At 27.9% G+C, this 26,833-nt stretch overlaps 1 protein-coding gene across 1 annotated transcript; it reads left to right on the forward strand.

Moving 5' to 3' along the window:
• Window positions 1-15,813: 15,813 nt before the first annotated feature.
• Window positions 15,814-17,550, forward strand: LOC113867763 (probable membrane-associated kinase regulator 6). Its single transcript, XM_027503216.1, has 2 exons — window positions 15,814-16,614; window positions 16,939-17,550. Exons 1-2 carry the CDS (start codon window positions 15,960-15,962, stop codon window positions 16,950-16,952), a joined length of 669 nt encoding a protein of 222 aa, XP_027359017.1. The 5' UTR covers window positions 15,814-15,959; the 3' UTR covers window positions 16,953-17,550.
• The last annotated feature ends 9,283 nt before the right edge of the window (window positions 17,551-26,833 follow it).

Genomic DNA, 26,833 nt, shown 5'->3' on the forward strand with positions numbered 1-26,833 from the left:
TAAATTTATATAAAAATTACAATATAATAAATAAATAAAATTTTAAAAAATAAAATTTTAATATCTTTTTTTAAATTCAAAAAATACTACTATTACATTAACTACGAGGAAGAGAATTATTTGTTAAAAATTTTTGTGTTATTATATGTAAATTTATTATAAATTTTAAGACATTAATAAATTTTTTTATAATTTATTTATATAAATTTTTTAATTTTAAAAATATACCTATTTAAATAATTTAATAATTTATTTATAAAAAATTTAAATAGTTTATGAAAAATTTTACTATAAAATAAGTGATTAAAATAATTAATAGATTGAATTAAATTTTTAAAAAAATTATATTAAACTTGATAAGAAAAACTATAACAAATAATAAGTTAGATTTAAAATTATTAAATAGATTAAATTTATTTATATAAATTTTAACTTAAATTTACTTACTTTCATCCCTACTCATAAATATCATTTTAATGACCGGTTCAAATAGATATACTTATATTAATAATTATTTTAGTACAATAAAAATTAAGAAGCCTTTAAGATATATTAATAAAAATTATTATTTATTTTATGTCTTTAATATAATATTAATAATAATCATCCTTTCATGAACGATTATCCTCTTAACCATTAAAGCATTATAAATATTCTATCTTTATTTAAGATAATTTAAAATTATATTAATAGTAAAAGTATTTTAGATAAAAAAAAATTAAATAAGAGTAAAATAAGCATATAGAAATGGCATTAAATATTTCTTGTATAAATTTATATACAAATTTTGTAACATACCTTAAAGACATGTAATAATAAATGAATAATAGGAAAAAAAAGACAGATAATATATATATATGGTAACCTTTGATTACAATTAAAAAATATTATAGAATTTAATACTGGAATAACATTAAATTTGTAATAAAAATATTACTTTTTATTCTTTTAAACAGTGCACGTTAAAAATAGAATTATTGATAAGTTTGTAATTAGGCCCTCTTTTATAGCCATTTATTCATATTTGATCTTTATTTTTATTAGATTTTACACTAATTTATTTATTAATTATGCAGTTTGATGTAAAGAGGCCACGAGTAGATTTCGATTCATTTTAGGCCTAAATGAATGGGTTTAAAAGTCTCACAGCAATAAGTACGCCCAATGAAGTACGGGGGTGCTTCAACAATATGCACGACCATGCTGTACCATCATGCACGGCTGTGCTTGTTTGCGTTAGCCAAACTTGCCTACTTTAAAGGAGTTCTAATTCTATAAATAGAGAGGGGGAGGCATCGTAGAAATGATCTCTCTTTCCTGAGCATCATTTCACAGAAGGCCTTTTAAGATTCTTGATCACTTTCACCTCTCTTGCACGGACCTTTGACACACCCTTGGTGACACTTGGAGATTCAAGTGACCATACTTGAAGATCGAAGATTCATCTCTTGTTCTAGTTTGTTTTTCTCTTCATTATGGATATGTTATTGATTATACTAGCTTTTTCTTTCTACATGAGTAACTAAATCCATAGCTAGGGTTATGAGAATTATTGTTCATGACTTTATGAAATTTTGATATTTGAATATAAATTTGATTTCCACTTCGTGATTAGAATTTATCTTATTATTTCTTATTCTTAACTCTAATTAATTACATCGTCAGACGATCGTACCTCGGTTAATTAATAGATATATAGGATAAAACGAGATAAAAGATTAGGTAGACCAAACCAATCTTCATCTTCTAATCGTTATTGAATTAACAAATTCATAAGCTCCTTAAGCTTTTTCTAATTGATAACTCGCATGATCATTGGAGATATTAACTTAGGAAAAAGAATATTAATATTGCATGACCAGTGAATATTAATAGTATTAATATGAATGATTAGTAATCATCAGGAAATCGGATTTAGATCCAAATAGAAAAATAACATAAAGGATTGAATGAGAATACCCATACGCCCTAGGTTTCTCTTTGATAAGTGTAACCAAGATGTGCTCTGTGTTTGTTGCTCTTAATTTTTATAATTGATTTTATAAATTCTCTTCCTGATTAATCTCGCATATTTAAAGCTCAAACAATTAAATTAGAAAAACTCTTAGTAGTTGATAAACAATCCTTGTGAGACGATATTAAGGAACTTAATTGAAAACTCTTTATTACTTTTCGATGGGTACACTTGCCCTCCGAACAATTATATATGATAAAAATCTATATATATAATAAGTTTTTACTTAAACTTATAAAATTAATGTATTCCAATATATAGATATTATTAAATATTACACTTTTTTTATAAAAAAAATTATTAAAATAATACTAAATATCAAGGGACATCTAAAAGATCTGTTTAAATTAATATAGGTAAAGCACACGATTAATATTAAATTATGAATTAGTTTTTACTCCTAAAATAATTAGTTTTAAATCATTTTAGTTTTCATTATCGTAACATCATTAGAAAAATGTTGATATGGTTCAATAATAATAACTTAATGAATAATAATTTTTACTAGTAGCGTTAAAATGATAGGAAATGAAATATAATAAAATACTTGAACAAAAATTTAAGTTTTCTTTGTATACAAATTAAATTGTAAATAAGTATTAATTAAATAAACAAAATATGTATTTAAATAATTGTAAAATAAAATATTTGAACTTATTTTAATAATTTTATGATCAAATTTATGTTATAAGAATTTAATAAGTGCTTAATTAATTTATTTATTTACATGTTCCTTTATTTTTTGACTTGTATAAAATTTTAAATTTTAAAATTTAATTTGTTTGATTATTCTAGGCAAATATTAATAATTTTGTAAGGACATTGGTTAAAAAATAAAAGATAATTTGTTTAAAATAAATACTCAAATTAATCCTTATAAATTTCAATAAACCCAATTTAACTTCTACTTAAAAATGAAATTTATCAAGTAGTCCCTCAAAATTATAAATAAAGACATTTTAATCCTTGTATCAATTGAATATAAAAACTAAAGTATCTCATCATTATAAATTTTAGTAAATAAAATGATTATGTATTTTTTTTAGAGATTTTCTTTCCAAAGTTCAATTTGGTATATTGCTCAATTAAACTACATTTGAAAAAATTACTTAAGTACTGTTTTCATAAAATAACTGATAAAAAATTAAACAAATTAAGGAAGATAATGAATAGAAAACCCTTTTTCAAGATATTATGCGTCTTAAATGATCAAACCATCGCTTTAGCAATAAAAAGGTAAGAACGAAAGTTTTTGAAGTAAATCACTGAATTAGTGGGTGAGAGGTAAATCACTTGTCAAATTAATTATTGACCAATTTCAACTTGTAGTCCTTCAAAAATATATTTTGCCCCACCATTTACTGTCAACTATATATTGTTGGTATTAATATTAATGCATGTCATAAGGGGATATCATACATGACGTGTTATCATCGTAAAACGTTTGAAGAGGAAAACTAGGGCAAAGATGAACGTCTCACGTCTACCATGGCATAACGTAACTCTATACTACGTAAATTTACAAATAATTTTATCAACCACGGTGCCTTTTTTATACTCTTCCTAAATAGTTTTTTTTAAATATTAATTAGAGTAACATAATTTTAAAGAGATTATAGTAATTTTTTAATACTTCATCTAATTTAGGCCTCGTAGATGGATATACAGTTTTATTAACAATGACAGTGATAATATGAGTGAGTTATTATGTTATAATTGTTAGATCCAGAAAAAAAGTTGATCAACATAAATAATTTATTGTTGTAACGTGATAATATCGGTTTTGAAAAATTTGCAAATTGCTCATTCACCGACATAATGAATATTACTTGGTCAATCTGCAGTACCTCTTTAATCTCTGTTGTATCTCGTGTTTGCAATGACACCTTTACTTTCCTATGATTTTCTGATACCATGACTTTGTTTTAGGGACGAGAATGAAAATATAACTCAATTTCTGAAATTAGAAGCCAAGGTTTCTAACAAGGAAGAGAGAAAATGGAGGAACCTAAAGCAAAGAGAAAGTGTGTAGAGATCAACTGTAGAGATCAACAATGGAGTGATGCTGAAAAGGATTGAAACGGATCATTTCAACAAAGTTTCACTTGAACTGTTTCATCATATATCCTTAAGTTTCTGTCCTCCTAGAACCGTATTTCTTGTTCCTTAGTCTTTATGTTTTATATTATGCTGCATCTTGTGAAGTATTGTGGCGTTGCTTGTGCTGTATGTGATGGAGCCTTCTTTCCCCTACAAGGAAGATAAGGGAATGTCCATAATGGAAAAAAAATTATACATTCAGCATGATGGAGAGGACATGATTGAACTTGTTAGAAGTTGCCAAAATGAGTTTAAGGAGTGTTACATTCAAGCAATTAAAACATAATTAGGATAATCTTAAAAACTTGCTACAGCAGGTCTTTTGCAGGGTCATGAATGAGTCACATGATATACTAACTCACATTGACTATCACCCATAGTTACATATATAAAATAGAATTAAAAAAGGAAGAGAGGTACTCTTGTCAAGTCTCAAGTTACTTTTTCACCCTTTATTCTCTGTTTTTTTTTTTTTTTTTTTTTTTTTTTTTTTTTTCCATTTTCGCATCATTTTCTTACGCTCGTTGACAACCAAGTTAAAGGTAAGTTTTCTATTCTCTTATCTTGCTTCTTTTGCATCTAATCTGAAAATATTTCAAGCTTGGGTATGGCGGGTACTAGTGCATAGTGTTAGAAAAGTTTTAATCGATATTGTAGAGATTTCAATAAATTTAGTCAATTAGAAATAAAGAGAATAGACAATATTCTTAATCAAAGGAATTAAAGAAACCCTAAGAAAATGTATTATAATCTTCTCTTAATGTAGTATCGAAAATGTATCACCTCTAAAAGCTTGTTTTTTCAAACTCAGATTTATTAACTTTAAAGAAAAATGAAAAGCACACTTGGTTAACCATAATTTCTCAAAGAACGAAGAAAGCATCATCATCCAATGGTTTGTAAGAGAAGGGCTATCAAGAAAACAACTTTATATAAAATAATAATTTGCTAATTTTTTAATTCTTTGTAATTTTATGTGATTAGGATTGATTATAAGAAAAATATCTTTTATCTAGTAGTTAATATTTTGTCATGGATATTTACTAGATCATTAGTACAATCAACATCTATAACTCATATTTTCTAGGATTGATTAGAAATATTTTAAAAAAATATAATAACAAATAGTTATTTTAATAAATAGAGGAAAAAGAAGGATGTTACACCTTATGAGATCAAGGATTAACACACTTTCTCAAAAGATCTAGATTGTATGTAGTTATGACATGCAGAATTTGACAAAATAATAATTTTTATTAAAAAAAATTGTTTAAGCTAAAATCATAATTTTTTTAAAAATTTCATTATTTTTCTCTCTAAATTATAAAAAATTTGAGAAATCTTTGTGTAAAATTTTATGATCATCATTACAACTGATCATGCATGTACAAATGACCTCATTTTCAAAGAGTCTCTTTAGTAAATAAAGAGTAAAAGAAGTCATAATATTTAGTATGCAAATCAAAAGTTTCTGAATCTTCCTTGATTCAATTATATCTTGTGAAAGAAGATTCATTAAGTAGAAATTGTCATACCACAAAGACTTAAGGGTCCTAAACCATGTAATATTGGAATTGTTTCTCAACCAATTTTTTAAAGTTATCATCTCTATAATCCTTGTTATTATTTTCAATAATTTAACTCAATTTTAAATTGTTATACTTCACAGATGCTTGGCACAAGTGACTTAGTACACAATATATTTTGAAATATTTAGCGAATGATATATTTGGTAACTAGATACCCATTGATGAGAAATAAAATTCTTCAAATTTTTTGTAGTTTAAACAGAAAGAAAATAAAGCTCTAAAATTTTTCACAATTTTAGCTTAAGTAGATTTTATTTTCTTAAGTAAAAATTACTTTTTTACTAAATTTGCTTAAAAAATATTTTTTTTGTTAAAGCAAAAATCACTTTTTTTTTTTTACCAAATTTGCTTAAGAATTTTTTTTATCTTAAACAAATTTAATTAAACTGCAAGCTACAGTTTGGGTCAAAACTGCATAGGATTTAGATTCCCTTCCTAACCTTGCAAAAATGACAATTGTAGTCAATGAACCCGAAACAAATTGCTAACCAATCTGCCACCTCCGAAGGAAATTCAACATAATATACCTCCAAAATAAATTGTAGGATGTTATCCAAATGTTGCTACAATTTTGGAATAAAAGTCCTCATGCAAAAAATCCTCCTTGTAAAAAAATTGATGTTAATTGGCTGACGTCAGTTGGAATGGATTGTTTGCTAAAACCTTGCTTACCTGAGGGTTAGTGAGTAAATCCTTTGTTGGTTGAGGGTTAGGTGTGTTATCCACGTTAATTGATGGAGATACTTCTGAGATAATTTTATTTGTCTGATGTGTCCAAGTGATCGTGACTTTCGAGATTCAGTTCCAACTGCTGATTACATTTTGGCTGTTTGACTGCAGTTAATTATGTTGATGCTAGATCAATAATTTATCAAGACTCACATCCCTTACACACATTCATGAGAGAGAGTAGAAAGGGATAAATTTTAACCATGGATAGACGGTCAAGATTAAAAGTTTTTTTAGTTACATTGTCACTTTAAAATATATACAGCTTAAAAACTCAATTTAATATTTAAGATTTATCCATCTCATTCGTATTAAAAACTCTTCTTATTTGATACATTCGATATATATATATATTTCAGACATTAAAAATATTTAAATTAAGCTGTCTTTAATTGACAAATATGTCTTCTGTTAATCTTTGATGAATATAAGAAAATGTTGAGGACCACATGATGTATTGTCTAAGGATCATCTAAAGGAAGACCCTCTAAAAGAACAATCTATTGAATCTAAAAGCTTGCTCTCCATTAGCACAGAAGCATTAGGACATGACAGTGTCAAGCATTAGACAGTGTATGATTTAGTAACTTGCAATTCTCTTAATCGATGGTTTGTGAAAATCCAAGAGATTCTCTTGTGTTTGGGAGCTTGTTGTTGAGATGCATGATAGAGGTCAACCAGCTAATATAGTTCCTTATTGGACTCTTTGTGTAAAAACCATCATATAGATAGGGCAATTGGATTGTTCAAGAAAATTGAAGACCAAGGAATTCAACTATATAAATAAGTACACATACAGAACACCTATTGATGGATAGTGCAAAGATGAAAGCTTTAAGAATGCACAACAGGTTTTTCAAGATCTTTTGATTAAAGGCTATCATCCAAGTGTCTGTACTTACAATGTTATGATCAATGGGCTTTGTGAAGCGGTCTTGTTTGATGAAGCATTGACCTTGAGGCCTAAACTGGAGCACAATGGTGATAAAGTAGAGAAACCTGTTCATGGAATGATTGCTGAAGTCTTATTTGTGTAAAATTTGATGAGCTGCTTTCTAGTTACACATTACGTTATTTTGAATTTTGATAACCACCAGCTATTATATATTTATTTCTTTTGATAGTTAAACTTCAAAAAGAAGATGGACTGAGTGATGGCTTATTAATAATCAATTTAGTTTTCATTTTAAGTCATATATATGTTGTTAGGTCACCTTTGAGGATGTAACGATAGTAGTGGTCAAATTCTCATAACTATTCTTTTTCTTTTCATTTTATAGTTGATCTGATTCAACTACTTTCAAGGATTTTTTTCAGTCCCTGATAATTGTGTTTCAAATATCAAATTGATATGAAACTAGGGAGTGTCTATTGTCAATTCTATTTAAGTGATTTATGTCTAAAATAACCCTACCAATAATATGGTATAAGAGAAAAAAAAAGGGTATTTTAAACAAAAATCACTTAAATATGAGGAAAGTATACAGACCCCTCACGTGATTATTTGGAATGTTATATTGCTTATAGTTGACTCAATTTACGTGTATGACCATTTTACATAAACAGAAGATTTAGAACACGAGCATAACTAATTGGAGATTTTTCAAACGCTATGGTTTATTTTGGTGGTAATTATTATGGAATGCGTGTCTCAACTGTTATGCTTGCTAATATGCTTTTGCACAATGTACTGGAGCTTTTTCAAAATTCAATTAATGATTGTGTAATGACATGAGGAATCTGTGTTCAATTGATGATCGGCTGACTTTTATCTGATGAAGAGAATGAACGTAAGAGATGTAAAGAAGTGGTTTTTCTTTCTTTTCCCAGAAGATTCACGTGGTATTTTAAGTATTAAATTATTTGTTGATACTTTTATATGATGTTGTTTTGTGCACATATGTTTACCTTCTATTCCCATTCCTCTGCATGATTATATACTGTAAAACAACTTTGGTAGAATACTCTTTCCCTTGTTATCTGTTTTAAACTTTAGGATTCTAAGGGTCTGTTTCATGTTAGAAATGTTTTTTTTTTTTTCTCATTTTCAATTACAAAATTGTCACTTTCTTTTCATTCTGATTTCTATTTGTAAAGATTTGTATAAGAAATAGTAGAATAATTTTTTTTTCTGTTTTCATTGCTTTTTTTTTTTTATAAATCTTTGAAATTAGAAAACAAAATGAAAACGATGTGATATTTTTTGTAATTAAAATTAACATTTTAAAAATAAGAATTTAAAGCATTTTCTGAAACTAAACGGCCTAAGTCTTTCATTTTTGAAGGAGGTGGAACAAGTTGTGGAGTGGCAAGTTGCTGACTTTGACGATCAAATACAAATCTATTGCCTAGTGATCCTTACATTTTGTCTCTCAATCTATGATTGCAACTCAGCATTATAGTTTTAGTCTTCAATAAACGTTTCTTTGTGTTCAATCGGTAGAGACTGCTGTTGTGTCTGCACTTGTTTGTGAAGCATCGGTTGTTAGTTGCTTGAAAACTCTATATAAGTCTTATTGCTTGCACTTGCAGAAACTCTAACGGGTTTATACCATTGAGGCTGAAGCAATTGATGATTGACCAATACCACCGTAGATAGTGAGCCAATACCTCGCTTAGTCCCTCATTAGATTTTGAATCAGATGTGAGCATTAATTCTTTTCAGTCTGCTAGGCCTATCATGCCTTGATTTGATGCTCTATATCGTTAATAAAGTACTGATATTGTTTCCTTGATACTTGTTTTTTATCATATCAGTGTCTTTTATGGGAGTTACATTTTGCTTGTGGTGTTATTTTTTATTTTTTTTCCTTTTTAGACTCCAAACTAAAAATACCAGAAATTTGGTTTATTGTCTAATAGTGGCCTGTAAGACATGTAAATGGTAATAGTTGCACAAATTTACACTCAGACACGCTTCAACTTCAACATCCTTCTAGGGAAATTAATCGGATTAGACCCTTATTTAGCTATAATGTTTTTCTCTTTTCAGACATGGTCTATACATTTTACATATATGATGATATTTAAGAGTTAGTGCCTAGAACAAAATCTGATATTGAGTCTAAACAATGTGGTATCTTAAGTTCTTTATGTCATCAGTAAACCTGGTAGGAGGTTAATAGCATTGAGCCAGCAAATTTCTTCCTGCTCAATGAGTAGTTGTTAAAATTCTGTAGGCAAAAAGAATAGCTAAAATATCAAGTACTTTCTAAATTAAGTCATTTTGCAATCTGTCTTTGGACTATGCTATGTTAAACATACCTAAAGACTTCAGGGCGCCTCAGAAATGGTGAAAGTATAGTTTGTTCAAGTACTTGGTCTTGGTCACAGGTACAGTTCTTGGTGTGGAATCCTGGACTGTTCCTTAGCAAAGACAATCGTTTAGGTAAAGTGTACACACACACACACATATAGTTATTTATTTATTTATTTATTTATTTTCCTGATTTGGATACAGCTATCTGTGGAATCTATGCTTAGATTTTGGATAAAGAATAAATTTGTTTCATCTCATTTATCAAAGATGGATAGTTGTGACATTAAACAGGTCTAATAGTAAGACTAATTGTTTTGATTCACTTCAATTTAGAACTGGGTTTAAATATTCAGAAATTATGCAGCCTGCTTGATATTATGAGTTTGGCTGCTCTAAAGAGGAGGATTGTTAGTAAACAACCTATATTCATGGTATTTAATTGTATTCTCCCATTAGCAGATAGAGATTAATTAGATCAATAAAGAATCAAATGGTTGTGAATGTTGAAAGGTTTTTAAGGTATTGAGCTGTAAAGGGTGCAATACAATTTGTATGTGGTAGGTCTTATGTTTCTGCATACAGGATGCATATTGTGGTGTCAAATATTTGATGATGCTTGTAATGAAAGTATGCCTATGCATATAATGTGGGACATATTCTAGTGGACACTGTCAAATAAATGTTAAACACACATCTCTCTCCCTGTCACACACAGATTGAGAGTAGTAACCATCTCTAGAATTGAATTTGCTAGAATCTAGACAGCACTGTAAATCCAGATACACAATCTCCCACTTTAGATGAAATAGAAGTGGACAAAGAGAACAGAAGCATAAAAATCAAAGAAACTGTCATACAGTCTAAACTATAAAGTTGACACGAGTCTCCAACTGATAATGCATATTAATAGGCATCCAGCATGAACACCTATTACTTCTTAAACTTGTTTCAGATATCTCTAATGTTCAATCTAAGCTCTTGGAAGTTGAACCATCTTTTATTTTTTTTAAAAAAAAAAATTATGTGAGCTATCCTATGTTGGCCTGGTAGTCACAGTGCAACTTTGCCTCAGTGCTGTGTCACTTGGAGGATCTATATTCTGTATCTTTAGTGGCTGATTTGTCTAACTGTTGATCACATTCTCCCCATCTCCTGTGTCATCACTATGATGTCCTTAGAAAGAGATGTATTTTTACTTTTGTTAATTCCTTTCTTCAAGAAGCATTGCAGCAGCACTTGAGTAATATAAGAAAAAATATGTAATAAGAAATGAGTTGTTTTTCTCTTTTCCATATTTTGTATTTTTCCTTCTTCATTCATGCTTGTCTAAAATGAATCGCTTCCAGGTAACTGCCACTGGTCTATTTCTGATAAAGAAAATTTTGTTTTGAGTATGAGTATTGGATTTTTTATTTATTTAAATCTCAGTTTAAGTGGCAGAAGATGCGTGAAATGACATAATTCAAAATTCCAAACCTAATTGAATTCCTTAAAATTATGCTACGTGATAACAATATAAACATCCTGTAAAGAAGTTAATAGAAGTCCCTAGATTTTTATGTTCATGATTGACAAGATAATTTATATATGGTAGTGGCTCCCGGTCACTTGCAGCTTGGAAATTAAACTTTTGATATTAATAATTACTTTTCCCCCTTCTAATGTTAGAAAAATTTATTGCATCTGAATGTTATTGTTACCAAATGCTAAATATGATACTGGTATTAATAAAAGCTCCAGTTTTTAATGTACCATAAAACAAAAGGTTCAAATTTTATGGTTCACAAATTTGCAGTTTGGGTGGTAAGGATCTCTTTGTTCATCTTAAGCAATTAGGATACAGCATGGTTATTATTAGGATATATTAAATGGAGAATTTGCTGAATGTCCAAAATGGTAGAGAGACACCATATTGAAGTTTATGTAAGTCATTTGTCAATGTAGTAGTAATAGTATAGTACCAAATTATTGTGAACCGAGTTACAAAGTGTGTTGATGATAGGAACAGCTAGAATCCTGCATTAATATTAAGAAACAAGGGCATGATTTTACAAATTTTATATTAATTTGTATTATTGTACTTTTGTCCTGTTGGTTGGTTTCTCAGTAGGGCACTATGGCTTGGCATCATATCTACAATGATAAACTAAGCTGGATTCTGCAGGTTACGCTCCTGTGGATTGCCTCATTTTTGTTTATTGGATCTTAATGCTTAGTGCAAATAACAGTGTATGAAAAGGAGTATCTTTCATAAACAGGGCAAGCATTGTGCACTGATGTTGCTAAAGGTGTGGTTAGGATTTCAAATTTCAATACATCATCTTTGCCTTGCATAGTTTCAACCACTTGCATCTGATTGTTTCAAATTTAACTTGATGTGAAGTGGCAGTTTGATAACAGTTTAGGCTGTCACAAGTGAACATAAATATTTTGCCGGTTCACCCTACTACTCCTGTTGCTGTCTCAATTGTGAACCAATGAGTTGTGGCACAAGACCTCGGCAACCGCCCTCTATGCTGCGATTGTCTCAGTTTGTGCCACCATATGAGGGGAGACTGTCTTCTGTGGTTTTCTTCCCCCTATTATCTAAGTACTCATCTTCATGCTGTGCCATGTTAGTTGGCTCAGCAACATTTTCCTTCACATGTTTTAACATGTAGACAATAGAGCTACAACGTGTGTGTTTGGATTTGGAAACAAGTTGAAAATCCCGTAAACGGGGATCCAATGTAAAAACTACAACTAGTATGGTTGAAGTAAATGTGGATCCATGCTCATTTAAATGTGATTCCAAACATGCTCTATCTCTTGTATTTCTTGGCATGGTGATAGATCTTTCTTCATATTGTTTAGGAATTTCTTGCCGCCAATCTTGTTGCATAGCTATTAAATGCTTTTGTTATTCTTGATCTCGTGAAATAATTCTTGACTATTTTCTTTTCATGCTGGCATCATCTCTACCATCTCATCCTGTCTTGACAAATATTTAATATATAAAATCTTACATTTAATTTATCAAGGAAACAAAATCCATTTCCCATTACTTGACCGATTAATTGTGGAAGGTGGAAGAATTTGGTTGCATCACTTTTTTCAACATAGCAGCAACATTTGAAATCAAGGGTAATATTTCCAAAATGTTATCAGGATGGTACAATACAAAAATAGCATACAAAAGTTGTACTTTGTAGAATGTCACATGAAATTTCTTAGCAAACTTCCACCTAGGCTTGTTAGATTCAAAATTTAAATACCAACATGCTATACACAGTTTTAGGTGAGCTAGCTGGCTTGATTTTCTAAGGACACTTCTGAAATTAAAATTTGTGGCTTCATTTAATAACTACAAAATCATATAATATAAGAATTTTCATTGCAGTGTGACATCTTCCTTCCTGGCCCCATAGAGTGAGAGAATTATTGACAAAAATTTCTAGGTGAGCTAGCTGGCCTGATTCTCTTCTTCATCTGAAGTTTATCTCAAACTATATTCTTGCAGTTAAATTTCGTGTCGTACTTAGGTTCCTTTGTACTTGCATGAAAGGTGTAAGGTCTTATCGGAATTAGACTGCATTAATGAGTGTTGGACTTAGCAGCCAATACTTATTGTCTTAAATGGGGACATAAAAAGGGGACCAATTGGTTTCAAGTCACTCTACAATCCTTGCTTAGTGGCTTTTGTCCCAGAAACCTTTGTTCATGTCTACTTCTTTATCCGACATCCCCCGGGACCCTTGTCTGCTTTTTTAAATTTTTCATTGAATTTCTTGTCAAAACTACTAGTACTTCATTTCTGTATGAAAAGGACACAGTTTCATCAACATTGTAAAAAACTATACTAGGTTTGTTTGCAGCACCACACATGACTTGTAGTGGATGAAAAGGCTTGAAATTTCCTTACCATGAAAATGTTTGTGATATTTTTTTTTCTTCCTTTCATGTTTCACATTTCTGTTGAACTGGTTGGAGGACAACAATACAGCTACGTGTGTCTCAAGTACTCTAGTGGTAATGGGATCATGTAATTTATCCATTTGTATCTGCTTTGAAGATGAGAAGATGCTCTTTGTCCTTTATACACTTGTATTTATGTTGTAAGTTGTAAGTACTATAGCGTTTTGTAGTTGATTTATAATCCATAGCTGGAAATTTTAGTTGTAAATATTATATATAATAATTTTTGTTTTTGAATTTTGGGATGATTAAATCCTCAACTAATTAATTGATTTAACATATATAACTTATTAACCACCCTTAAACGTTATTGATAGGGCCAAGGGCTTATTGTTCTTAAGTTTGTAAAACTTTTGGGAAAACAATTCTGATTACCCAAATACACACGCAACATTGATTTATTCTTTCAAAGAAAATTGACGTTGATCTACTTCCTCAATTAGGGAAAGTGTCGTCAAATTATTATTTTTGTTCTTGTTGTATAGATCTTGAAAATATAATTTTAATTGAGGGACTAAATTAAATATCACATTCAATAATCAAATACGAAATTGATGCTAACTTTTACTTTTGGAAGATAATTGAAATCACTTTTTGAACTAAGCGTTACATTAATGTCAACTATACTTGAAGGATTAAATTGATTTCCCTAACTGACTAAACATTCTATCTTTTATTTAATTTAATGGATTAAAGTAATATCGTTTATATAATGGTTTAATTAATATCATTTTAAGTCTCTTTGTTCATGTTTTTTTTTCTTCAATGCAATTGCACGATGAAGGAAGATTAATCTTCCTTTTGCAAAACGTTATCTCAGTGCGTTGAATGTCAAGTTGTGGCTTGTAAAGTTTTCCTTTTTCTTTGATAGTTATGTCACTACACTTTTAATTTCTTTCATGGCTAATTGCTATCGTACCAATTTCATGATAATAGACAAAATTTCAAATAAATTAATAATAGATGCTTATTATGAAAGATTTACCAACTGAATCAATGGAAACTTTTCTTTCAACACTTGGCATTATAGTTGGAGACATTTTGCCCCACTAGGCATAGATTTGCCAATGGGATATTTGGACGACCAAACTTACTTGTAAACATGATTTCTAGATATATTTAGTGCTATGTGTCTTGAGTAAGACTCTAATTTGGTATATAAAAATTGCCTGACTCTTACAGACACATGGAACACCGCTTTTCTCTTCCATGAAACAATAATTTTGTCTAGAATATCTCATCCATATAATAATGCTCCAATAAAATATGCTTATCAGTGCCATTTAGGTTACATGCACGTAATAAATAAGGAACTATAGGACATTTAATGTTATGATTTGATTTTTTTTAATGTGAGCATACAGTAAGAATTTATATGTAATAAGTTTTTATTAAAAAAATATTATATCATTAAATTTTGTATATAAATAATAATAGATACTATAATTTTAAATAAATTTATTATTTATGATTTTTTTATTAGGTACCTTTCAACTTATGTTAAAAAAATCATTTATAGTTTATGATCAACCTTATATGTTGAAGCAGTTGGGATGTGATCATCAAATTGATGAAATCACCCTTCCAATTTGGTCATATAAATAAACACAAGAAGACAACAACCAAACAGAGCACGCTTTGCAAAACCAACAATATGGTCCCTCCTATTGTTTCAGAAAATTGGTTTATGACAGAAATTTGGAGGATTTGAACTAATTATTCTTTCCTTATTCAACATGTGTAATTACAAAGATTCCCTTTGCTTGCTTTTGATTTTACTGAACAAAAGCTTAAAGGAAAGAGATTCTAAAGCGTAGGACTAGTTCAGCTTAATTTTTGCTGATTCTTAACATGCCACATCTGAATAACATGCATGAACCTCTTCATGCTTTTCATTAAATAGAATGTGATATATGATAAATTAGACCAAAGTTCTAGAAACAAAACCAACCAACTCCCTTTGTAAAAATTTTAAAGCAGCAAATGATTAAAAAGGAAGGGTGAGGTTAACTAGTGATGCAACAAGACATTATGGGTCTTGTGGGGGGCTCACATTTATGCTTCTTTTTTTCTTTTCTCAATTCCAATTATTAAATTTCATTGTCTCTTGCCAGACAGCCATATATACCCAATTGTTGGAGAGAGAAGATATATTAAGGTATATATGTGTATATATATATACACATATGTTAAGAGATATGCTGCACAAGAGAGAGGCTTTACTAGCTTTAGCCAATCTTGTATCCATTTTCATTGCACTGTCCAAATTGTGAATTATTTCAAGGATTCCGTCCAAAACATCAAAGTAGAAACCATGGAAACTTCTCATTCTCTTTCTATTGAAAGCTTCTCCTATAGTTGGTTAGTGAACCTTAAGCCATCACTAGAAAGCCAAGATAACTCCCTTAGAACTTCCCTTGATGCTTCTGATGAAGCTTCCTTCATTGAGATGGACCCAAGAATGCCACCCTCTAAGAGATTCTTCATAAATTCCCAAGATTTCAAGTTTGACTTTCCAACTTCACAGTCCCCCCTTACTCTTGTTGATGCTGATGAACTCTTTTCCAATGGTTACCTTATGCCCTTTTTTGTTGAATCATTTAAGATGGAAGCATATGAGGCTTCAGATGCTAATCCAAGCCTTGCTTCCTCATCACATGTGCCAAAAAGTGTGGTTCCTAATGGTCATTCTAGGTGCCCTTCCTTGAAAAGCTGCAGAACAATGTCAAGGAGAATTATTCAGAAGTATCTGAATTTCTTGAGGCCTTTGTGTAGAAAATTGAGGGTTTACAAATCAAGTTCAACCCCTAAATCTGTTGTTAAAAGAACTGAGTCAGTAAAGAATAGAGGATACTATTCTGAAACATCCCCACGGATTAGTGTAGCTTATTCTGCTGATGACTGGCGCAAGTCCTGTGATTCTGAAAGCTCAATTTATGAAGCTGTTCTCCATTGCAAAAGATCCATTGGTATGTACAAATTCAACATGTGTTTCAATTAAGCATATGTTGTGTTCACTTAACAGCATTTTTTGAGTACATATAGATAAACAACTTAGTTAAGTACATGTTCAATAAACTCTTATCACAACATGACCTATGATATCAATTTAATCATGAAATTTATTAAAATAAGCTTAAAAAAATCTTATTTTGAAAAGTTATACCAAAAAACTTATTCAAACAGGTTAAAAAAAGTTTTGAGTCATGAGTTAATTTTCATAAGTGCTTTCAAGTAACCCTTTGTACTTTTTTGTGGTATTAACATCCACATTTGAACACTAATTATTGCAGAAAGAATGAACTGAGGATGCTGCAAAAGGGTAGAATCTGGTAGAAGAAAAGGAGAGAGGATCAAAGCCAAAGTATCATGAGCCACTCCTCCACTATCTCCATTCCCCTCTGCTTGAATGACAAAGGAATGTCAATAGGAAATAAAGATGTGGTTGGTCAAGCATTACTCAAGCTTTATGATCAAATTCTGATAAAGATAAAGTACAATTTTGTTTGTTCATCTAATTACTATGGGAAGGAACACTACAACTGATGAGAATCTGCCTCCGAATTCAGTAAAGTTCTTCATCTGATTTTGGAATCAGAAATGTGTGTTACATATCTATCATATCAATATGTATATATGATTATGATAACATAGTATATATCTTATCTACAATGTTATTGCCGATTCCTATACACAATCTATGATGAGCATTTAAAAGGGTTTTCTTTATAATTTTCTCTCTATATCTTTCTTGTTCTCTTTTGTCTGCTGGATTTGAATACAAGAGAAATGGGAAGAGAGAAAGGTTATGATACAAGTGAGTTAAGAAAGTCAGAAATTTGAAAAATTCTCTACAAGCTAGACTGGCTTGTCACATACGCAAATTTCAAGGTAATGATGAAGAAACGACACTTAAGGAGACAAAATCTGACGACAAATATGCAGAGCCATTGATTTGTATGCGGATTTTTTTAACACAATTCATAATAAATCTAATGATGTAGAAATGAGTGATTTTTCCAAAAATTATTTTTAGTTCATAGTCCCTGATTATTTTAAGAAGTCTAGTGTTGTTTCTAACAAGATGATACAACATAAACAACATGGAAGACTAATTGTATCAAATTAATGATACAAGTGTGCCTTGTTTCCTAAAAATGATATTGCCTTCGTTTAGTTTTAAATAAAAATTATAAAAGTTATTGAAATAGTTTATTGAAATAAGCAGAAAGCAACTTATCACTTTTATATAAGTTACTTTAAAGATTTTTAAAATAAATGTTCTTAAACTCTCTGTTATTTGTTTAGAGATACTATGTAGACAAACTAGTTAACCAAACAATGTTACATCATGTTTTTGTCATGTCTCAGCTATGTTAACTGACAAGAGAATTAACTTATAATCATATTACTACTTTTAGAAACAACAGATTAACACTTTTGAATATCTAAACTGTATATTAAGATAGAGACTATAATTACCTTTTTCTTGGACTACTCGGTCAAGAGGAAAGAAAAAGAACTAATGGCTATTTAAAATTGTATTTGGAGATTAACTTATTTTACAGAACTGATTAGGTGCCAAAAGTTAAAATGTTTCCTAAAAGAAAGTTTGTTTTAGATTTAATAGAATATTATATTGATGTTGAAAAAGAAATTAAGAAGAGACAGAAAATTAAAAAACGTGTATTTTTTTTGTTTTATTAGTTTAACAAAATCAATAAAAGAATGATATAAAAAATTATGTAACTATGTCACATTTTTGTTTTTGTATATCACGGGTGTCTCTCATCTTCAACTAATAGTCACAAATAATATCAAGTTACTATTAAAATAGGTTATGTTTCTATTAACTTATTTTCTTTTTCATATACACAATTGTGACATAAAAATTATTGTTTTTTTTACCATAACTTAAATTTAATCAATCACAGATTAAATATAAAAAATCTTGTAACATTTCTCTCTATCAATTAAATATTTTTTTTAAAAAAATATTTATACATATCTAGTTTTTTTTTTTTATCAATTTTGATGGAAAGTATTTGTCATATGTAAATTATTCTTAATATTTTATTAATTATAATTACAATTCTTTTGATTGATCAATATATTTATCAAATCAATAGGTTCTATATCAATAAATGTGTATGATATTGACCTATACATAATGATATTTGATTTAAATATTTGAATTTTCAACCTCTTAAAAATTTTATGATTCTTTTATGTGATATTTTATTTTAAATTTTTCTAGATAATTTCATCAATTTTTTGGTTAAAATATATATTTAATTCTTATAATTAATTTATTCATGGATTAATCTTTTTACTTAAAAAAACCTTATATTTTAATTACTGTAAAATGTTATTACATACATTTTAGTCTTCGTTGTTATAACTCTGTTAAGGACAAGAAACAAAACAAAAGATAGAGATAACACTTTAACAAGCACTTATATAGGGATTAAAATACAATTATTTTAAATTTAAGAATTAATTCATAAATTAATTTCAAAATGGAAATAAATCTTATTTTATTTTATTTACATATTTATTTGATATTTTAGTTAAATTTAACACTAATAGCATAGAAAAATTGCTAATATAAATAAAAAGAAAATATTTTCCTATCAATATTGAATATGCAGCCGCAGCTGCCCTATACTGTGATGTACAACTTCTTATGCTCCCCAATTGTGCCTTTTTTGGAGAACCCTAAAGCCAATTCCTTCTACTTTATCACACACTAGGAATCAACCTCTGTAATGTATTAATCTGAGGGTTTATTTTGAAAAAAATTATCATAAATTCATTTTAAAATATTGTAAAAAAATCCTTGTTGAATATTAATTAAGATAAAATATTATGATCGTGAATAATGTTTAAATAGTTTAGAAAAATATGTTCATATTTATTATTATAATAACAAAAAGTGATTAAATAAATTTGTCGAATTTAATCTTTTTATTTACTTTTCTTAATACTCTATATGCTTTAATCTAGAAGTTTTAAAATAAATAAAATTGGCATAAAAAATTAACTTACCAATTGATAAATAATAATAATAAATATGATTTAATTAATTTAATCTTGAATAAGAAATCAAAATATTATACCATTAAAAATACTAGCAAAAGAAAAGCACTTGTTGATAGAATAAAATTTTCGTACTCATTTATAGTACTTTCTTGAACATTTTTCAAGTAATGGTTCCTAGTGCATTTGACAACTGCTATTATTGTTATTCAAATATTTTTTAAAGTAAATAAAAAAATGATTTGAATGTAGTTTTATAATTTTCATGTTAATAACATATATGTGTTGATAGCGTCCTTAACCAATATTAAAAAAATTTGAAGATTGTGTAAACTTTATTTTATAATCTTGTTTTATACCTGTTTAATATTTTTTTCCAAATATTTCTCTTGATTGATTTTGGAAAATCAGTCTTTCTGAGAATGCAGTTATTGAATATATATATATATATATATATATATATATATATATATATATATATTACAAAATTCATCTTCTTTAATTTTAAATCCCGTAAATATTATTAAAAAATAATTTAATAAATGTTGATACTTAAAAAAAAAGTAAAACATTTTTTATTTATTAGAAAATAAAAATTTGCTAAATGCTAGGACAAACTTTGTCTAGCAAAAATTAAATTATTAATAAAAAATTGTATGATCTACAAATAAATAGTGTAGTGTACTAACTTTCAAATATAAATAGTACATATTAATATTTTGTATTAATGATTTTTTTATAGTTAGCGATAACTCATAATAAATTAGTAATTATATTTTTGTTAGAAGAAAAAAATATACTACAATAAGTTAATCTAAGTAAAAACATATTAATAAATGATGTTTTTTTTTTTGAATTGTCTCAAATACTATCTTTTTTTTATTCAGTTTAATTCAGATAGGACTGGGTGTGTATCTAAATGTAGTAGATGAGTCTATCACTAATTTTTTTTTGTATATACAAAAACTCAAACTTGAGACGTAACTTAAATGATATTGAGTCGCTTACTAATCGAACCAACCTTCGTTAATAAATACTATCTTTTTTAACTTGCAAGAAAGTATAATACAAATTGTAATAATTTTGTATATATAGCACAATGATATAAAAGAATTAATCAACGATGTTCCTACAGAAATTAAACCCGTTAGCATAATTTTCTCTGTTAAATTTATGCATGACTTGATCAAATATTATTGTTATCTGAAAAATGAAAGAAATCAATTAAAATGAAAAGAATTTTTAAATATTAAAATAAAATATTCTATATATAACCACTAAATTAGTAATAGAATAAGTGATAACAGAAAGCTAAGTTAATGCTCGAAGGTATTGTAATGGATTGACAAATGTCATAACTTAATTAATTTTCCAAAATTAAATGACAGACTATAGGAAATTAAGAGATTTTAAATAAAGAGTTTAAAAAAAAGACTCAACGAAATATATAATATTTATAAAAGTAAATAAAATATTAGCATATTAAATTTATATTAATTTATTATTTTATGACTTTTATTTTAAAAATATAAAATTAAAAAAAAATTCCCCTTCTTCTCTTTTAAAATCTACCTTCTTAATACACCTTGAGATAGAATTTATCAATAATTAGTGAAAAATATTATAAATAATAGAATTATGTTTTAATTTTGAATAAACTTCTTCTAAAAGTATTTATAAAAATAAATAAATAATTTTTTAAAATTAAAATCAGCCAATACATTTTATAGGCCTTTTTTTAATATGAGAAAAAGAAAATTAAATTATTAAAATATTTTTTTAAATTACAAGAAAATAATTTTTAAAAAAAATTCAATGACGATTTTTAATAAAAATCATAAAAAATGAGTTTTAGTATTTTTTTTTTTTTTAAATTATCATTGAAAATTTTTAGTATTTTATAATTTTTAATTATTTCATCTTTAATTACCTGCAAAGAAAATTACTATTTTGAACTTCATTAATTTTTTAAAAGCACCATATTTTAGTATATATTATTTTTAATACCATATATAAAAAATAATTTCAATTTACATATGTTTTGGAGAAGTAAATAAAAAAATTTCTAAATAATAGAAGAATATAAGTTTATTTTAATTATTAAACAATTATTTTATTTTATAAATATATTTGTATAAACTTATTTAAACTGGCTCTATTTTTTATTTTACTTTTTAATATAAATTGAGGATACTATGTGGAGCAATGGACGAGGCCATTGTTATTGGGTTGATGCCCCTAATTGGGTGAGTATATACATGAACTAACAGATAAATCAGATAAATACAATACAAGAGATTCATGAATTTGAATCAAAGTCATATCTTGCTTATTGGTAGATGGCTATGAGGGGTGCCTACTTGTTAGACACAACACATGCCAGAATGATGTGATGTGAAACACTTTCGTTCTTTCTTTCTTTCATGTAAAGACTCTGTTTAAAACGTCAAAGCCATATCGCAGCCGTCACTTACTTTAGGACTACTTGTATAGCAATTCAAGGACAAGTTTTAAATTTAAATAACTAAATATTAATACCATATATGAAAAATAAATAAAATAACTAAGATTATCTTTAAAGTTGTAAGAAAACATTTTTCATTAAAAAGTATTCATGACCCAGGAGTTTACCTTTTAATATCACCTTTTTTCTTAGTTTATGAAAAGAAATTGAAATTGACACTAAAAAGAATTGTCATTTATCAATAAACAGAAACGATCAAGTACTAATTTTTTTCTTATAATTTTTATTTCAAAATTATCAGATTTTGAGAGGGATTTTTTAGATGATGATGGCGACTCAATGCATGACAATTAGATTAATAGCACTAATAACTTTAACTTAAGAACAATTATTTATTGTAATGGTGTTATTTTATTATCAATGCGATTATTTTCATATTTTATATAGAATTTATATGAATATTTCTTTACTTTTAGATATTTTTATTTTTTTAAGTATTTATTTGATTAAGATCTGATCAGGCTTATTATAAAATATTCAATATTACTTACATAAATATATATAAGTGCATTTTACTTAATATATATTGTTGTATTTGTATCTTAATATATTTTAAAAATTTTCTGATTTATGCAACATATAATTCTGAATTCTCATATCCTACACTCAAGGGAGAGATAAAAATACATAAACAAACTTTGGTGTACATAATTATATTTAAATTATTATATTAAACAATTATATAAGAGATATTATAATTTGTATAGGGAAGGGTGATCAAAAGTGTTGTATAACATATCAATTTTTGAATGTTCATGTAAGTGAAATATTGATACCATTTATCTCGAGGGCCACATCTCAGTCTCAGCATGTTGTGAGTTATTGTGGGTGATTCTTTTGTGGACCACATGGAGACCCTACCTCATGTATTTATCATCACTCACACCGAGATTTGTGAAACGACTAAGTACCATTCTCTTGTGCAGAAATTATTTACAGTTTCTCTAACATTATCAGTTCTTCTGTACCATGATGATGAGAGTGATGAATGGATGTTGTAAAGGAGTTAGTACAACACTTTTGCGTGTCCTCAGAGTTAGTAGCATACTGCCATATAGATCGAGTCCAAGCCATATTGGTGTGGTGGAAGTGGAAGTACCATATACACAAGTATTAGTTACCCACCTAATGCTGAGATGTAACTAGCTATTATACCACTAACAACGAGGGTCATTATTAGAAATGACAATCATAATGGAAAATGCTAGGGAACCCCAAAAGACAAGCAACTTCCAAAGGTGCATCAACTTGTCAGTGTCTAACTTAAACTTGTCTACATAAAAGGTAGATGCTGTCTCTTTGAAATACTTATATAAACTGTTAAAAGAAAATTATTGCTCCTAATATAGCAGTGGCTCCTTAGTCAAAAAGGTTATATAGTAGTATATGTGATTGGGTGCTTTTGGATGGGTGTAATTGCCACTTTAGTATTCCACAAGTTGATGGCATTGGAAAGGCCTAAGTTGTAGGTATCTCTTTTAGTTTAACTTGGTTCATTCTTGTTGTGCTGGTGAAAAGACATGATGAAAACATAAAATGGTCCCAAAAAGTATGGGCCCAACATGTGATGGGTCATGAAGGCTCAAGTGTAAGTCATTCCCATATGGAATCTAACCCAAAGTTTAGCTGGGCCAATGTTAGCCATTGATAGTGGTAAGGGATTTTGGCTACGAGCTACAAGTTCATCACATGCCAACAGGGGTGAGAAGGGGACATGGACAAGATGTGCTAGGAGAAATGCCAATGTGTGATAACTCTGCTTTCTCTGTTTCTTTCTACTTCTTTTTGTCTTCCTCATTGGATTTTATACTTTGAGGTGAGGAAAGCACAACAATTCCATTATCACGTTGTTTTTCTCTTGCTTCTATATCGTCTTAGGTTGTGGGGGACCATATTTTTACACATGACGCTTGTTCATGATGTTGAACCTTCCACCACATATGGCTCTTAGCAAGATTATAGAAATCATAACAGCATCTTTTAGTGAACCTAAAAGCATAGATTCTTGAATTAATTGAGGCAACAAGTAACAATTTATGCGCTATATAACAAAGTAAACAGTATAGTTTCAAATAGCAAAACAAAAAATGGAAGGACCAAATACATGCGTTTTTTCTCTTGTCCTATACATTTACGCTTGAAGGGAAGAACAAAAGCTATTGAATCAGCAAAATAAATAAATAATAGCTCTTGTTTCACTTTTACAATAGACCTCTGATCTGTGATGAACAAAGGTTATAATTACCTACAAAGTTTGAATTGGGTCAAGAGGCAGCTAATTAGTCATCCCAAAAGATCAAGGTTGCTGTACCCAATAAAGACATTTTAATGATAAATCTCCATCAAAGTGCTCTACACGGGGCTTAATTTTGAAAACCATAGGGATAAAATATAAAACCTTTTTTTAATATATATCTAAAAATAAACAATAAAAAAAACAAGAAAATATATTTTTTTATTAAAAATTATAACAGTAATATCATAAATATATTAATTTTAACAACTTTTAATAAAAACTTATTATATATCTTAAATCCATGTTACAAAAATGGAAAACGAAAATAGGTAAAAGTAAACGGCCAACGAGCTAAAATAACTCGCAATGTTTGTGACTGTGCCAGCAGCATCAGTATTCAGTAAGAACATAAATCTAATAATTTATACGTAAAAGGATGTAGATAAGGATCCTTCGATATTTTGGACATGATTATTACTAGGTAAAATGAAGTGATAATTACCTAAAACCCTACTTTGAGACATTGAGCCGACACAACCTCAGATTGATGCTGGCAAACTACGTTTATTGTGGCATAAAGATGGCACTGAACATTATTATTATGAATATATCTTATGATGGTAATTGCTGCCATTTCCCGTAATCAATTGTTGTATTTTGTCGTGTGTTGTCTAATATCTTAACGAAGTTTCGTTGGAAGTCGACAAAATGGATAAGAAAAACCTAACCAATTCTACCCAACTTTCATGCATTTCCATGCAATTTATCACATAATAAACATTATAAAATTATTTGTCCTCCGACTAGAAATATAAATAGAAAAATATTTCATGTATTATTAAAAGTGAATATCTTTGAATTTTTTATTTATATTTAAAGTATATATTTAAAATGTAGATATACAAAATAAAAAAAATAAAAGTATGCAATATATGAAGTTATATACAGTATTATTTTTTAAAATGTTTTAAATGATAAATTGCTACAAATATATGGCATACAAATGTGTAGCTTTGAGTATCAACATTAGGATGACATTAATTTTATCTACATAGCTTTGCAATTATAATAAGTCTATTTATAAAACCTGAAGTACGAGCTGTAAGTTGATATGCAATATGAGCATTTTTCATATATAATACATAAACATTTTCTTTAATATTAATCATGTTTACTTTACTTCCCATAGTTTTATTAAAAAAACATATTTTAGAAACATTCTATACCAAAGTTTCTAAAATGGTCAGCAAAGTTTGAAATATTATACTATTTAAAAAATATTTTATACAAAATTGATAAGTTAGATTAATTTCAATCCTCCTTGAGAAAAAGATTATTATAAATTATTCTATGTCCAATTAACATCTTAGTTTATTTATTTTCACACGCAATTCGATCCCAAGTTTTTGTCTAGTTAAACATAATTACTAACGGAGAAGCTAGTTTTAACCAGTTTGTAAGCGCCCAAAAGTTAGAACACTTACTAAAAATAGATACGATAACCAAGGGTTTAAGGATCATAAATGTAGTATGTAATTTTTAGATGATGATTTCAAACTTGAGAGATTAGTAGACTGAGAGCATATTTGATTTTTATTTTAAAAATATTTTTTCAAAATAAAATATAATGTAAATCTATATTATTTTTATTTTTAAAAATAGAAAATAGAAATCAAACACGTTCTGAGTTTTTTTTTTTTCAAAAATATTTGAAATTTTTTCAAATAAATTCAAACACTCAATGTTGTTATATATTATTGAGACTATTAATATTAGAAGAATATAGACTAACAAGAACCGAAAAATAAATGTAGGGAACACCTACAACAAATGCAACAAATTTATTATGATTTATGTACCATCTGTTTCGATCATTTGTGACTTACAATTAATTTCTAAAATTGTATTCATTAATCAAAACGATACAATATCCTTTACAAAGCTTTGGAATGGTTCAATAAAAATGATATTTTACCTTAATATTGGAGAGACATCTTACCCCCTCAAAAGAATAAGGCTCAAAAAATATTAAACAGAACACGTTGGGAAGTGAGATATTACAATTTAAAGCTCTAAATTAAGTCACTCAAGAATGATCACAAAGCCTAAAATATAATATATCTTTTCACAAATGTTGTTCTAATGTTTTAAATAATCAGAAAATATGCATTCATAGCATAGAGTGCATTTAATTTCTTATTATAAAATAAGGACACATTTAAAAAATAATAACGTTTGAAAATAGGATTCAATATTATTTCAAAACAATCCATTAAAAACAATAATTGAAATTTAAAATAATTAATTAATAAATTGTGAAAATACGATTCAATAGAATACTACTAAAAGTAATATATCAAAAACATGTTTTGTCTAAAATAATCTTAAA

The sequence above is a fragment of the Abrus precatorius genome, unplaced genomic scaffold (assembly GCF_003935025.1).
Source record: "Abrus precatorius isolate BTA unplaced genomic scaffold, Abrus_2018 Scaffold5, whole genome shotgun sequence".
NCBI lineage: Eukaryota > Viridiplantae > Streptophyta > Magnoliopsida > Fabales > Fabaceae > Abrus > Abrus precatorius.

What these genes read in the sequence shown, in the direction of transcription:
- LOC113867763 (XM_027503216.1), top strand. Translation starts at nt 15,960, where the DNA reads ATGGAAACTTCTCATTCTCTTTCTATTGAAAGCTTCTCCTATAGTTGG.